This window comes from Oreochromis niloticus, linkage group LG16 (genome assembly GCF_001858045.2).
Source record: "Oreochromis niloticus isolate F11D_XX linkage group LG16, O_niloticus_UMD_NMBU, whole genome shotgun sequence".
NCBI lineage: Eukaryota > Metazoa > Chordata > Actinopteri > Cichliformes > Cichlidae > Oreochromis > Oreochromis niloticus.
This window is the reverse complement of record NC_031987.2, coordinates 32238436-32253853: the sequence shown is the minus strand read 5'-3', so window position 1 is coordinate 32253853 and position 15418 is coordinate 32238436. Positions and strand designations below refer to the sequence as shown.

At 42.1% G+C, this 15418-nt stretch overlaps 2 protein-coding genes across 12 annotated transcripts in view; one reads left to right on the top strand and one right to left on the bottom strand.

Moving 5' to 3' along the window:
• ankrd44 (ankyrin repeat domain 44) overlaps nucleotides 1–5077 on the top strand; it is a 32270-nt gene extending 27193 nt beyond the window's left edge. For 2 of the 3 annotated variants that reach the window (XM_013264753.3, XM_013264754.3), the window contains exon 28: nucleotides 683–5077. In XM_013264753.3, coding sequence (XP_013120207.1) covers nucleotides 683–942 — 260 coding nt within the window. In that variant the 3' untranslated portion in view covers nucleotides 943–5077. The remainder of the gene's footprint in view (nucleotides 1–682) is intronic. The other variant, XM_005475184.4, reaches the window with a different exon arrangement.
• Nucleotides 5078–6429: 1352 nt separating this feature from the next.
• Nucleotides 6430–15418, bottom strand: part of pikfyve (phosphoinositide kinase, FYVE finger containing) — a 35102-nt gene continuing 26113 nt past the window's right edge. For all 9 annotated transcript variants that reach the window (XM_025903980.1, XM_025903977.1, XM_025903982.1 and 6 more), the window contains 17 exons: nucleotides 14787–14900; nucleotides 14415–14523; nucleotides 14189–14343; nucleotides 13978–14074; nucleotides 13336–13393; nucleotides 11612–11743; nucleotides 11409–11529; nucleotides 10818–10913; nucleotides 10640–10720; nucleotides 9806–9900; nucleotides 9648–9707; nucleotides 9196–9372; nucleotides 8288–8391; nucleotides 8080–8208; nucleotides 7588–7849; nucleotides 7432–7506; nucleotides 6430–6961 (listed from right to left, as the gene is read on the bottom strand). In XM_025903980.1, coding sequence (XP_025759765.1) covers nucleotides 6846–6961; nucleotides 7432–7506; nucleotides 7588–7849; nucleotides 8080–8208; nucleotides 8288–8391; nucleotides 9196–9372; nucleotides 9648–9707; nucleotides 9806–9900; nucleotides 10640–10720; nucleotides 10818–10913; nucleotides 11409–11529; nucleotides 11612–11743; nucleotides 13336–13393; nucleotides 13978–14074; nucleotides 14189–14343; nucleotides 14415–14523; nucleotides 14787–14900 — 1981 coding nt within the window. In that variant the 3' untranslated portion in view covers nucleotides 6430–6845. The remainder of the gene's footprint in view (nucleotides 6962–7431; nucleotides 7507–7587; nucleotides 7850–8079; nucleotides 8209–8287; nucleotides 8392–9195; nucleotides 9373–9647; nucleotides 9708–9805; nucleotides 9901–10639; nucleotides 10721–10817; nucleotides 10914–11408; nucleotides 11530–11611; nucleotides 11744–13335; nucleotides 13394–13977; nucleotides 14075–14188; nucleotides 14344–14414; nucleotides 14524–14786; nucleotides 14901–15418) is intronic.

Genomic DNA, 15418 nt, shown 5'->3' with positions numbered 1-15418 from the left:
AGGCTCTGGATTAGATTGGTAAAGTTGTAATGAAACTTTAAAATATAAAAACACTGAATACAAACCTCCTGTACAGCTCCTTCTGCTCATCCCCAACCAATCAGGTGGATGCCCTCTCTGCCAGAGGTTACTTCCTGTTAAAAGGGAGTTTTTCCTCCCCACTGTTGCCAAGTGTTTGTTCATAAGGTTTTGTCTAATTATCGGGGTTTTCTTTCTATCATGGTTCTTTACCTCACAATATAAAATGCCTTGAGGTGACTGTTGTGATTTGGTGCTGTATAAATACAACAGAATTAAAAAACCAACATTTTTTCCTGCCAGTAAATACATCATTTTTTGATATAAAGTCATATTTTTAACATGGGAGTCTGTTATGATTGACTCACTTTTGCAGCTAGACGAGGTGAGGTCTCCAGTTTTTATTTTATTTTGTGACTATACTGCGCTTTGTTTATTTATTATCCAGTTTGGTGTTGGGCTGCTGTTGTTGTCGCTGTCCCCTCCTGTCTGCTCATACTGTCAAGTGGCTGAACTCTAACGGGATGCTGCTCCGTCTTTGTCTTCTGCTTTGCCTTCCTCCGCTTCCTCCTTGTCCACGTCTCGTTCCGTTCCTCCTTTTTGTCCGTTTTTGTCGCCCTCCCTCCCTCTGTCTCCATTCTTTCTCTCTGTCGCTCTACCTCAGGTCTGACGCCTGCTCTGGCTTGTGCTCCTAGTAGAGAGGTGGCTGACTGTTTGGCTCTCATTCTGGCTACCATGATGCCTTTCTGCTCACCTTGCAGCTCTGGAGCTCCCTCCCCAGGGTCCTTGTTGAGGCATATACCCCACCAGGGGGGTAAAGGCCTATCCACTGGCCCTCGGGCGTCACGCAGCCCCAGGAACCCCTCGGGACCATCCAGCGAGGGAACCACAGAGAACGACTCGGAGGATTCGGAAACTTTCTGACCCCTCTGAACCGACTCTCTAGCTTCCTACCTCGAAGAGTGCACGTGAACGTCTTACCTCTCTCCTCGTCGAGGAATGATGCAGTGTTTGAGTGCACAACTGAGGGAGAAGGATAGAGACTTGGTCATTCATAGAGCCCATAAAAGTTCAATATTAAATAAATAACTTGTGGACAAAAACTAATCGTAAGATGAGTTGGAATATTTTCTATTAGATGGTTAAATAATATTCATATTTCTCATGTCTTCTATTTGTTTAGTATTGAACCTTTGGTGCTCCACATGCAGTGTCTATATCTTCTGTTCCTCATGTTGGGAACATGAACATGAACTGAATCGCTCTGCTTTGACGCCAGGCTGGAGACCCTGCAGCTTTTTTTTTTTTAGTGCTCTTTTTTTAAAAGAAAAACCAAGATGGGAGCAGCTGCACTGCCCAGGACTGACTGACTGGAGCCCAACGAGTCGCTCTGTGAACAAGAACTCGATCTGGACCAGTTGGGGTTTGGGTCTGCATGCTTGTGTTAATTTACACCACGGTTCATTCTTTCTACTCACGGGTGCTTAAATCCAAACAACCTCGGTACTTAGTCTCTGCACGGCACAGCAGCTCGCTGCGGAGACTCGTGTTGTCTTTTTAAAAGAAGCCATTTTTAACTGTTTGTACAAAACGAAGGAGACTATTAAGAAATCAGAGTGTAATTTTAAACTTTTTATGATTTAGGCTTGTTGTACCAAATATTTGACTTTCACGAGTAAATAATGAACATGTGGTAAAAGGTCACATAAACAGGTACATAGAGCTTGTTTTTAACTGTTTAACAGGTGAAGCACAAATTTGTAGGTTTTTGTTTGGTTTTGATGATGTTCGGATAGAATGTGAGTTCTGTGGCCTCTCCGAGAGACGTTCCTAGTTCAAATGTAGACCAGAATAGAGGATACGAAACACTAGGTACATCTCAATGACCTTAACATCGAGAAATCCAGACGACACAGCTCTGACAAAACATTCCTCAAGCCTGATTTAGAGTTCTTTGGTAAATCATGGTAGAGCTTACCATGTGTAACCCACATAAGTGGCCGTCAGCATTTATGCTTGTGCTGGTTCATTACATGTTAATTACCAAGTGGGTATGTCCAGGCAGCTGATGGAAACATCCTGGGTAAATGTATTTGTCCCTTAAGTTTTTCCACTTCTTTCCACATTCCCTCACGGCCATTAATAAATAAATATCCCAAGTTCGTTTCAGTTCATGCTGAATTTATGTTAAATTTACATGCTAATGCAAACACTCAGGCACAAAGCTGTGTTCAGAAGAGCTGAACAGTAATAATGATAGTCTGTTAATGTTAAACAAGTTAACGTTAGCCTCAAGAAGACATGGATACATGCTACGTTAGCATAATCCTGACAAACCTTTTGCCATGTTAGCCATTCTAGACTTTTCATGTTGAAGGATGCATTTAAATCTGATTTAATTTTATATTAATCAAAGCATGGTACATTTTATGGTAGTATAGTAGCTACACAGATAAGTCAAAAACCTAGTTCAATTAAAAAAAGGATAGCGTTAGCAGTGCTGTTAGCCTAAAGAAAATAGCTGCTACATTAGCACAAAGTGTTTTTACTATATTAGATCAAAACTAGCGTTATCTAATGTTATTGTTCAGGACATTTTTCAAAACATTCAGTATTATCAGTATGTGGTGTAAAGTCAAGAACTAATGTATCACAGGTGGAGTTGTAGATATTAACCATGGGGGTTAGCATTGCTGCTATGCTACAACCAGCCTGGGGGTTCTTCCAATTTAAATTCAGACTGAAGAGATAAAGATGCTTGTGTCCACCACTTGAATGAGTTCCTGTGGCCATGAAACACAGGCTGTTCTCTTGATTCTTTGAAGTAACATCTGCACTTTTAATAGAGTGATGTGATAAGGTAATGGGGATGTACCTAGTGATGAATATAAGGTCTGTGGAGATCAGATTGAAAGATGAGATTATGACTAAGATTTATGCATTTTGTCCTCTGGCCTTGAATGGCCATCTGCACTGTTTTCACTCCATTTGTATCCCTACCTGTTGTGTTGTGCATGCTTGCACACTTCCAGGCAAAGCTTTTTTTTTTTTGTACATGTTTAATCGTGAATGCCCAGATTCTCAACAAAGACCAAATTTCTGAGGCAATGAAAAGCTCTGTTTAGCTCTGTTGTGCTATATATGATCCATTACATGATGGTACAAACAATGCCAGCACTTCAATGTAAATTAACACAGGGCTTTGACCGCTTTCCTCACATTCCTCCCCACTGTTTGTCGCCCTGCCAGCTATGTGCCATTGTTTCAAATGTGTCCAGTGCCTTGATGAGTCTTTTTTTTTTTTCTTTTATGACATATCCTGTGCTAGTAGTTGGAAAGGATGAGTTCACTATTATTGCAAAATAGGAAAAGTGTTGGTGGTACCAAGCGGTGCAGATTTTGGCCATGCTTTGAGAGATTTACCTCAAACCTCTACCAGCAGCAAGGTGGAGGACGTTTTATTGTTTGTGTAGGTTTTTCGCCTTTTGTACACACCAGACACTTTTAAAAGTGAGAATAAAGTTCCAAACCAGCCGTCAGTCATGAGGAGCTGCTAAATGGATTTGAAGGTCAAACTTGTAAAACCAGACTTGATGTGCTGCTGAAGGTCATATGATGTGACTGAAAGCACAGTTACTGAATGGACCTATAAATATAAATCTCACTGCGGAAGAAAGAATGAATACTTGATTCATCGTTTAAGTTGGGAAATTACTGAAACAGTGAAAACAGCGAGCCCTTTCTCCTCTCCGTGGAGGTGCAAAGCTTAAAACCTGGACAAACAAAAACTAGGCGTGGCTGAGCACCACCGGGTACCAACAGTTTTGTTGAAATTGTGTGAACTTTTTCTTTAATGCGTTGAGCTAAATATGAGTCGCTGTGTTGTATTGAATGACAGTGTTTGACACAGTTTTGGTTGTTTTGTTTCCTTAAACCTCTGAGGTCTAAGTCATCATTTGTTTTTGAGTTTTTGGAAAAAATGTGAATTGTTTTTCGTGTCGTCAGTTGAACTGATTGTTTCTTTGGCCTCTGATTGCCAAGATTTTGGAGAACAAAGTAATAAAAAAGAAAAAATGATGTTTGCTTGCCAAGGGTTAGTTAGGGGTCACCACCAGTGACAACTTAGACCTGAGAGAGTTAAAGGCTGGAGATTTAATCCCCCTAATTTTATTGTCAACGAATCCACTGCTCCATAAATCCTTTTGTTCCTCATGAAAAGTCCGATGATTTCCACTGAAATGTCCGGGAACTTTCCAAAGAACTAAAAGTCTCTTTGGCTCTGGTTACCTGTGTGACTGTCAGTTTCCTTTTGTTTTTATCTCACCAGCTGATTCCCATTGATGTTGATGACCATTAGACAGCAACAGCAATAAATTAAGTAGGTTTTACAGTCAGACCTCATACTCTCCTGCTAGATGATTAACTCGTAATACTCACCCAGGTGTATACTTTGGAAGGCTTTGATTTCCAAAGTATTCCGAGTGGAAAGCGGTTTATTCTTCTGTTATTATTGTTACACGAGTGAGTCTTACTACAGCAAGATCGATTGCAACTTTGTAACAAAAGTCGAGGCCTGCGGCTCAGAGCAAGGACTTAGTTATCAGTCATTTGTTGACAATAAGAAAAAAAGACAATATCTCCAGCCGTGTGTGTGTGTGTGTGTGTGTGTGTGTGCGCACTAGCTTAGGTACTGATATGAAATCCACCTGCTTTTTTGTAAATTATGTACTGTAAAGAAAAGCTTTGTATGAAGAAAACCTCCATCCCAGATGGTTTTGTTTGACTTTGGATTTGAAACGTAATGAGTTGTGAATCCTGTTAGCTGCCAGATAAGCACACATTGTTAGCAAGCACAGTCTTTACTGCCTCCGCTGTCCCTGAGAGACAGAGCCTGTCCGCCAGTATTCAACCAGAAAATGAGCTTCAGCAGGCCTGACAATCGTCGTGTGATTTTCATACCAGTTCCTGATGCAGTACGGCATGCTGAGGGCTGTTTGTCACCTCCACTTTGTTTTATATTAACTGTACAACAATAAAAATCTGTTTGGAGTTAAAAACATGCCAATTCTTTCCTTTTTCCATCAATCTGTGAGGAGACTCATTACACCAGGGATGTCAGACTCATCTTACACTGTGGGCCACATACAGCCCTTTTTGATCTGTGGACCAGACCAGTGAAAAGCCAGTTTCTGCCAGTGTAAAGAAACCTAACTACTCATTTAATCAATGATTAGTTTAAGACAGAGAAGATTAATTTCAACAATATGTCTCAGTGTTTCTACATGATAAAGAAATGCTGCTGTAGTAAATGAAAGAAAGCACAAGTTGTGCTTGCAGATTTTAAATGTGTAAAATTACAGATGTGTGTAACTGAATTACTTCAGTATAGTGTAAATGACCGTGGGGTCTTTATCAGTAGGAAAAGCTGAAAATACAGTTAAAAGTCCGACATTTCTGTCCTTCACATTTTCCAGAGCTCCCTAGCGGGCCTGATTGGAGTCATTGTTGGTCTGATTCTGGTCCCTGGGCTCTAGGTTTGACACCTGCGTTACACTGTCAGTGTTCATGTTTCTCAGAGCATATGCTTTATATGGGGTCAATGCTACAGGTACAGCACACCCATTAAGTACAGACAGGTTGCTTGCTACCCCTCACCAGGCTCCCAGATGTTAGCCAATCACAAGTAAAGGGGCATTAAGAGGATTCATGTATGGACTACTTAAAAACAACACAAAAACACTTGTTTCTTTCTCATTTCCCACAGAAGAAAACAGAAATGTCTGACAGTCTTATTGTCAGATTTAATGATTAGAAACGGGTCAATTAATGTGATGAAGTGGTTTGGGAAAGCCTGAAAACCCCAAAACAAGCTGAAAGACACTAAAATGTTCCAGTGCTGAGAAGAACTGGACGATGACTCTCTATATAAGTGGTCATGTGATCCATTGTTGATATAATAATATCAAGTTTGAGGTAAGACAATTAAAATACTTTAAAGGTCCCATTCATTCATTACTCATACTTTGACAGCATCCAGTGTGACTGAAACTCTCATGATTGGTTAAATTCTGTTTTCGATCCTGTGAAATGAATGAAATAATATTAAAAACAGAAAAAAATCCCCAGCAAGAAGCAGGAAGTATTTTTGGATTGTCTTTCAGTTCTCCGTCTGATAAAGAGTGCAGTTAAGAAGAGCCATTGCAACAAAGATGTATGTTGAGGGCTGAGGTGACAACATGTATATACGAACTTTCTGATGTATATAGGACCACGTTGTGTCTTCCTTTTATATTTCATTTTCCCCTTGCTGTAAGAGCTCTGTAACACCGAAATTTCTCATCTGTGGGATAATAAAGGTTTATTCTATTCTATATTCGTGCATCTATCTCCATTAACACCAGTGGAAACAGATGATATTGATAAGAACCTTTTAATAGTTACATAATCTCTTTACATTTACAAACTTTAAATTACATGAATGAGTCTTTTTAACAAACTAAAACTGCCACAGCGACTACCGTCAGTGGCTCCACTCGTGGCACTAATTATAAAATAACAGCCGTCTGTGAAACACACCAGGAATCCAGAGGGTTAGTCATTAGAACCTGATTATACTGAGATAAAACTGAATGCTCTAGACTGTTTTCATAATGCCACAGATGCAGAGTGCTGGCTCTGCTGGAATGACACTGCTGTCTGTCAGGATTTAGCCTGCACCATTCTTAAAGATTTACAAGGTCCAGTGTGCTTCTAGCTCTCAGCTAGGCGTTTACAGGAAAGTCTGATTTGTGCACAGCGGCTGTGTTTCTGTTGAACAGTACTCAGTCTCAGCAGTTAGTTCCCAGACCAGTCCAGTGGTCAGGGACCATCAGGAAGTATTTGTCCATGGCTTCGCAGAAGCGAGCTCTGTACAGCTCCGGAGAAACCACAGTGGGCATCTTCCCTGGAAACAAAGCACAGCAACACGTCAGAGGAGGAGGAGGATTGTAATTCAGCTGGAAGTACACCGATGAAGAAGAAAAACAAAAGCCTTCTGTCATATATACACATATACGTTTATATTAAACTCTACCTAAGCACTTGAAGTGCTTTATAAAACTGGCTGAAGTTTAAATTACTGAAGCCAACATATGAACCTCCTGTGAGCTAAAAGCTCAGGCTTCATATGTTGGAGATTAACTCCACTATTACCACTTTCTCTCTGATGATTCTCACAAGACTTGGAGCCTGTTGTTCTCATTGGCTTTGTGTTAAAGTTTATGGAACTTGGGTTTCACGTCTATGTGCTCAGATTTGACACCAAGCTTTAACACTAAGGGTGACTTGCTGTTTCACAGCCACTACATGAGCTGGACACAAATATCTAAGTAATCCATATGCAGCCATACTTTCTGTGGGCTTTATGACATTTACCTTGACCTCCGAGGATTCCAGTGGATTTAACAACCATTTCCAGTCTCTTGTCCCAGGTGAACGTCCTGATGTAATCTGCAGAAACGAGAGAGGGGAACGAATTAAAACAAAACCCCAACAAAAGTCTCCACAAAACGCTTCTCCTCCTCCTCTCACCTATAATCCCAACCACCAGCTGCTCGGTGGCGTCGTCCCGCCCAACCAGCAGGGAGTAGTCGATGATGAGGTGGCTAGACAGGAAGTAGGCGTCGCTGTGAATGGCAGCTCGTAAGATGGACTTGCAGTGGGAGCGGATGTAGAGCGGGTTGTCGTGGATCAGCTTCAGCAAGTTCTCGTCCAGCAGGACCACCTCGCAGCTTTCCTTGCCCAATTCTGTCTTCACGTTGCGGTTTCTCAGCGAGCCTTTGAGGTCGAATACCTGCAGGGACGTCACAGCATCAACAGAGGTCAGAGGTCCTCATGGTCCAAACAGCCACTACTGAAGAAACTGTGATGGATCTAAGATTTGTGTTAGAACTGTAAACACGTTTGTTCACACTTTGATGAATTATGAACAAACATGTTACAAGTATTGTCCTTTCCATGTTCTACATCAAGAATGAACAGTGTGTCCTGTCCTGACAGGCAGAGTGACACCACATCTCTAACCTGAGCCATCTTGCGTCCATAAAACAGGTTTTCCATAACAAGCAGGTCCAGCTTCTTCTCCGTGTTGTTCTGAGAGTTCTTGTAGCCGATCCTGTACACACCCAGGATCTTCGCCAATGCCGTCGGCCGCTGTGGTGCAAACATGCTCGTTACTCATTTGCAATCAGATGGTTAGAAAAAGGACGGTGCGAGTGTTTATGATGCATACTTTCTGCTGCACAGCTCCTGTGATGTAGGTAAAGTAGTGGGGTGCAAAGTCCAGGAAGGACTGGACCTCCAGTCTGGGCATCTGCTTCAGGATGAAGCGGTCATCTGACAGGACACACAGCAGGACTTTCATCAGAGGAAAGAACAAAACATGCATCCTGAAGCGTCTGAAGCTAGCAGAGGTTTGGCGTCGTTTCCATTATCAAAATAGTTAGTGACCAAGTCCCTAAATCAGAGAGCAGGTGTGGAGCATACCAGACATGTTTTTAAAACAACTAAAGGTTATTTTATGGTCCTTGTATTCATTTTCTTATTCTTTTTAACTTTGCCTTCAGCTGATCCTGTAGCTGCATTCATAGGTGGGAGCACGTTTCTAATCAGGCCCATTAGAGCCAATCAAAATGTGGGAGAGGCGACTCAACATGTGGGGCATAAACAGACTGTATATAAACAATGGGCACAGCCACTGTGACATGGCTTTTGTGGTTAGTAAGTAGCCGTGGGGTTTTCGCTTGGTGACTTTTAAATTGAACATTACGAGCGTGGGGGAACCCGAGGGACGCCGCACACTCACTGACCAACAACTTGTCCATAACACGGTAGCCAGGGATGAAACCACCAACCTTCTGGTTAGTCGATGAGCTGCTCTACACCTGAGCTACAGCCACCATCATTACACAGTCCTAATAAAGCAGGACACCTCAGTGCTTACCACACACAGATATAGCGTTTACTTTATTATTTGCCATAGTCACAAGTGTCCAGATGTTTTGCATGTATTTTGTACTTACTAATTTATTTAGAAAAGCATAAGCACGCTTCCTTTTACACATGTGCACATACATAGTTGTGCAAGCTCATGTGCCCCTTTTGTATCTAAGTCGTATCTGTGAGGATATCAGCTCCAACCTTCTGTTGCGTAGAACACAGCTCCAGATTTCCCCCCACGAGCCTGCCAGTTAACGCAGTGGGACAGCGAGCGGACGAAATCATCCTCACTGCTCTCCATGATCTCCTCTCGCATCTTGTGAAACTCCTTGGCGTAGTAGATCCGACAGTAGAACTTGGCGTTGGCATCGGAGAACTCTGAAAATAAAAAGGCAGTCAGGAACAGCAGGCTTTGACACATTTATCAGAGGGATAACATTCAGGATGAACCAAAGAGTGCAACACAGTAATGCAGTGGTTAGCATTGTGTCCTGACCAACAAGGTTTGGTTTGATGTCTGCACGTTCTCCCACAGTAAGCGTGAAGAGTTTGCAGTCTCTGCGTTAAGCTCTGAGGTGACCTGTCCAGTGTGCCCCACCCTCAGCCCCCGACTGGAAAAGCAGTTAAAAAAACAGTAATAATAAAACACTCACGCAGCTCAACGTGTGGATTTAGGGCCTGTTTCTTCTGCTTATCTGCAGAGTCGGCCTCTTCTGCACAAAACAGAGACAGAATTGAAACATTGCACCTCCAGGTACGCCGCTGCAGCCTTTCCTCTTTCACTGACTTTGTGCTGCATGTGAACACTTACTGAGAGAATCGGTGTCTGTGCTGCTGCGACTCTGCTGTGATGACATCGTCTCGGTGGGCCTGGCAGGGCTGCTCTTAACCCGGCTCTCTCCACCACTGAGGACCAGACGAAAGAAAACACGATTTAGATTTGAATTTGTTTAAAATTGGAACCATTTGAGTTTTAGCAGAACCATGAGTAAGTTTTGCTCTTACACTGCTGAGCTTTTCAAACCATTACTATCCTCTAACACAACACAACTCTGGTGTGGCTGCTCAGTTTGAGATTCTTTTGGCCACTTGGGGGCAGCAGAAACAAGTCCTGAAGAGTCGTGTTAATGACTTCAGTTGATATGCTTGGCTTATCATCATCGCTTTATCATCCAACATTCACTTCCAATATCAATTTTGGTCTCCCCCATCTCCCGAGGGTCTAAAGGTGCTAAATGCTGCCCCAATGTTCCATTTAACCACAATCAATACATTAATAAAAATAACTATTTTAAAAATGTATTCCCATTGTGAGAGATTGGCACTTGGGCTGTTGGCTGGAAGAAGAGAGCCAACAGCCAGATTATTCTGTTTTGATTTGTGTGATGATGCCACTTCGTCACAAACAGGAATAATGGGATTGGAAAGCTGCTGAGGTTACAGAGGATATATGAAATTAAAGTACCTTAGCATTTTGAGTGGTTGTTAACAATAAGGATGTTACCTTTAATTCTTCACCATATTCTGATGTACTGTGTTCATTAATTAAGTGCAAACAGTTAATATATGACTCAATAACAGAAATAAGCTAACAGCTGCACAGTGGATTGCACAGAGTTGAAGCTCCGGTGGGAACGCAGCGTACCTGCTGGGCTGTGAAGTCTCATCCCCTCCTGTGTTCGATACCTTAGACAGATCATCCAGTGCTGTTTTGTACTCCTTGCAGCTGTATGGTGACAATCGTGTATATTTTAGCATAGTTTTCCAAATGTGACATCAATAGTGCCGATTTAAAAACAGAGAGGAGGGAAGCAGGTGGTCACCTGAGGGCGAAGGCGATGATGGAGCTTGGCTCTCTCTCGCACACTGCGATGGGAACCCGCTCGTGTTCGTACATGAGGTAGTGCTTATCTGGATCACTGTAAACATGTGACACAGCAGTCAGAAACCAACCTGTAAACGCCCGCTGAACATGAGGTGGTGCACGCCTCTTTGGACTTTTATGTTGGATGGCTAAAGTAAAGTTGGGAATCTATTTTAACTGGCTTCAACAAACACATTTTCTTCATTTATAATAACACCCTCCCCCTTTCCCCCCTTCATAGCAATAGCTTCCTAGCCTTAGATGATAACCTAGCGCTCCACCCTCTCATCTAAACAGGATCACTTCTGGATGAAAAAGCAACATAATGGAAGCTAAAATGCTAACGCCGAGTCTACAAAATCTCCAGTCCAGACACAAATGGGTTATGTCATAGTGGCTTTGTCCATCTTTTAAGTACAGTACATTATTTTTCCTACTGGTTACTTGAGGTATTGTTTATTATACAAGTGTCTAATATATCTACCACTTCAGTTCAGCCAATATGTGATCAGTGACTAAGTGGACGACAGACCTGGAGCACAGTACTTACAATGGGAAAGGGATGGGATTGTAGCTGTTTCCAGGGAGGAAGTTGGCGAGGATTGCTTTCATGGTGGATTTCTCCTTCACCTGGCTGTCAGTGGAGCCCAGCAGGTGTCCGTCAAAGACGTCTGAAAGTGATCACACACACAACATGTAGAGCAGGGGTAACGGTGCACGAAATACGATAAAGATTAGAGGAGGAGTGCGAACCTTCTGACATGCTGACAGAGTCCTGCTCGATAAAGGAGGGGACAGGTGTGACCGGCTCGGCTCCAGGATCTCCTGGTGATGGCAGCAAGGAGGAAACAGTGGAGGAGGACAGCGTACTGAGGTGACGGTCCTCTGCCAGACAAGAGAGGGGACGAAAAAACAGCTTCACTGAGTAAGGTTTAACATGATTGAGCAGATCTCACCCTAACCTGGAAATTGTAGAAAAAAATCATTTATGCTTTTAACTTCTGAAATCTCAAAGCTTTCTGACATGAATAAAAAAAAGTTGCTGTCTCGCCTCCAACCAGTTCAGAAAACAAACAAGCCTTTTACTGGTTTCAGCAGTCGCTCCATTCACTCCACCATTTGACTGATCATTGCTAAAGCATGCCTCAAGCTACATGTGAGAAAGTTCAGTTAGGAGTCTTCTGGCTGTTTCGGGGCTCAACTCTTCACCCCTTGAAGTTCTTTTCTGAACTGAGCAGTTTTTCATATTTCAGGCCGTCTACAGGACGCGATGGCTGCTTTGCATCAGGAGTTAGTGAGGGTGGTCTCTGCCTACGCAGTTACCCGTGGACAACCGCGAAAACTATTCTAATGGTCGTCAAAGCACATCTTTATTGATATGTGTCAAAGGTGTTTAACTCCGTTATTAAGGGGTACAACGAGATCGTCAAATGTCGTCTTTATGGGCCGAAGAGTTAAAAGGAAACGGAGCTTTTACCATGACGATCCCCGACTTTTATATTTACATGCTTTCTTTCTTTCTTTCTTTCTTTCTTTCTTTCTTTCTTTCCTGTCATTTTAACTCAGCTCTACTTTAAACGAGACCGATTATTATTTCCAGCTTCATATCTTAAAGCTTTACTAGAGCAGCTTTTCACGACTGACAATTTAAAAACAATCCTACTATGCCCTGGTGAAGCCCCTCCCTTACTTCTTTGTCACTTTCCACTCCCTTTATGGCAGATTTATTTTGATTGGCTGCTCTGGTATAAACCTAACCTTCCAAGTCTAGTGAGGGAGGGACATCTTTTTAATGGAGAAGATGACTCTGTCGCTAAGAAAGGAAATAACGTTTTACAAAAGTGGAAGAAATGGATTGCCTACACCTCCCCTCAAGAGGACACTAGCTTCTCGTCTTGATGCAGGCTCAATCATCCAGGTAAGTAAAGGGTTAGTTCATCTTTCAGTGGGAGAAACGCTCAGCTGACTGCAGGTCTCCCCAACCTTATAAACAGTACATTTACGCAATGACTGAAACTAGCAGCACTGAATGAACAATGGGCTGTGAGGTCACTTCCTGGATCATTATATGTAAATGTTTACAAGATTGGGGAAACCTGCAGTCAGCTGAGACAGAAGAAGTCACTTGGATGAGTGACGAAACGTTTCTCCCACTGAAAACGTCGATGAACAGAATCAACCTTTTGGGACACTACCGTCTTGTAACGTAAATGCTTGGGACTCCTGGGACAATATGCACGAAGTATCGCACTGGTTCTTTTTAAATAAAACTGTCAAATCTAAACAAACACACAAACCCCCAAAGCCTTATTTATTATCTGAAATCCAAACAATTGAATTCAATTCTGTTGTGTTTTTATAGCGCCAAAACACAACAACAGTCAGCTCCAGGTGATTTACATTGTAAAGTGAAGACTTCACATTAATACATACTTTACAAAAGTCACAAAAGCACACTCAGTAAAGCAGTAACTCACCTTTCTCACCATTTTGTACCACCGGTGATGGGTTACGAGGGGAGGACTCCACAGCACTCTATTAAAACACAGAAAGATTATTGTTATATCTCATGTACGGGGACCACGGAGCTACAATCTAAGCTTTGTTCAAACCCACAAACAAAACAAAGAATGCCTCAAGTTCATTCTAATTGGTTTTTTGTCAAGTTACATAGTGAGGAAGAAGATGTGGAGAAGAATTCACTTTAGGAACCTTCAACAGAAACCGGATTATTAACAATAACCTTTATAAACGTGCCTTTCACGTGTCCCTCACACTTTGAAAACCTGTGTTCTGTGAATAGCTGTAAACTCAGATTTTTAGGTTGAGTTTTGGATGCAGGATCCATCCACAGTGTCCCAATACTGATGCTGACTCCTGTCACTATAGTCAATAATATTACATCACAGTAATAAAACATTATGTAATAAGAAAAAGACTTTACATGGTTAAGAAGTTGAGGGTGTGCAGCCATGTGTGACACTGATGCCACCAAAACACAAACAGCAGGTGTTGTATGCAAAGCAAAGACCAGCCCAGGTCTCTGACTACACAGCGTGTAAAGCAAACGGGTTACTGAGTGAAGTGCATGCAAACATTGACTGAATGATGCTACAGACCTTGCTGTCGTCAGTGGTGTTTGGCCTGTGTCTGCCTGGGCTGGGGGGTACAGACAAGCGCTTCTTGCCTTTCTCCTGCTGGAACAAATCCTGAAGTCTGAAAGTATGAAATCAGGATTAAAACCAAGTGTTGGTGTTGCTATGGTGACATGACATTTTTATCGCATGCATGATGTAATAAAGCACATGTCACATATTCTCCGACTCTCACCTGCTGTTCCAGGACTGCAGCATCTCGCACAGACTCTGTTTCTTCACCACCAGCGACTCGAGAACAGCCTGCAGCTGCTGAGGAGAATCTGAGCCGCACACCTGCAGTCGAACCTGAAGCTTTTCGATCCAGCTCCGCAGCTCTGCCTCTTCCATCTGCACACAAATACCAACATGAGCCCAAGACACACCCTGCAACAAGAGATGCTGATGTGGGGAGAACCTACATCTTTCTGAGCGAAAAGGTCCTCCATCTTTTCTTCACGTGTCTTACTGAAGGTTTCAGTTTTCAGGGATGTGAGGCGGTCATCGATGGCCAAGTACACCTGTGTCACTCTGGGGGAGGGGGGGGATAGTCAGGTTACTGTAAACATGCTACTACACCACTACCTCATGCACTGAGACCTTGTTCCAGTGTTTAAGTAAGTAAAAACCGTAACAATCTAAAGGGTAGCCCTCCATAATAGTCATATAAAATATCTGAAGTTGAGGTATCAGATCTGATATGTGGGATTCTCTTAACATTACAGCTGTTAAGTAGGAGGTAGTGGTAGAAATACACTCATTTCTTGAGCTGAAGCTCAGTCAGTGGTATTTACTTCTGAGTGAAGTCCTTCAGGTCCTGCTGCAGGTTGGCTTTGGATGGTCCCAGGTTCCTGATGAAGATCTTGGGCCGAGGAAGACAAATCTCCAACAACTTTATAGGCGTGTAGCTGAAGAAACGGGAAAAAACAGAGTCCCGTATTTGAAACTGTTGTCATAAAAAGTGCTTTAATTGTTGTGAACCATTTATACAAATACACTTTAACTTAAATGAATAGGCATGTGTAAATAATTATTACATTAAAACCAAACTCCTGGTTATTATCATAGATATTATCAATAAATAGTAAATATGGACTGTGGTAATTCTAAGGTAAGGATATGTACAGTTTCTGGTGCTATTTGTGTATTATGTGTTTATCAGAATTACTATTGCTACAAAGAAGTAATCAGATCATGCAAACAAGCAAACAAACAGTTATAGGGCCATGGAGTATTGGAGGTGGATAACACAATTAACCTATAAACTGGATTTAAAAGGGATTGAACAACATTAACAAATTACTGAAATGTGACTTTTTGTGTGTCTGTGTACTTTAGTAGCTGTATTGTCTATGTTGAGATGTGGTGTAATGTATATTATTGTCAAACGTGTGTGTTTCGTCATTGTTTTATTAAGAAAATCAAT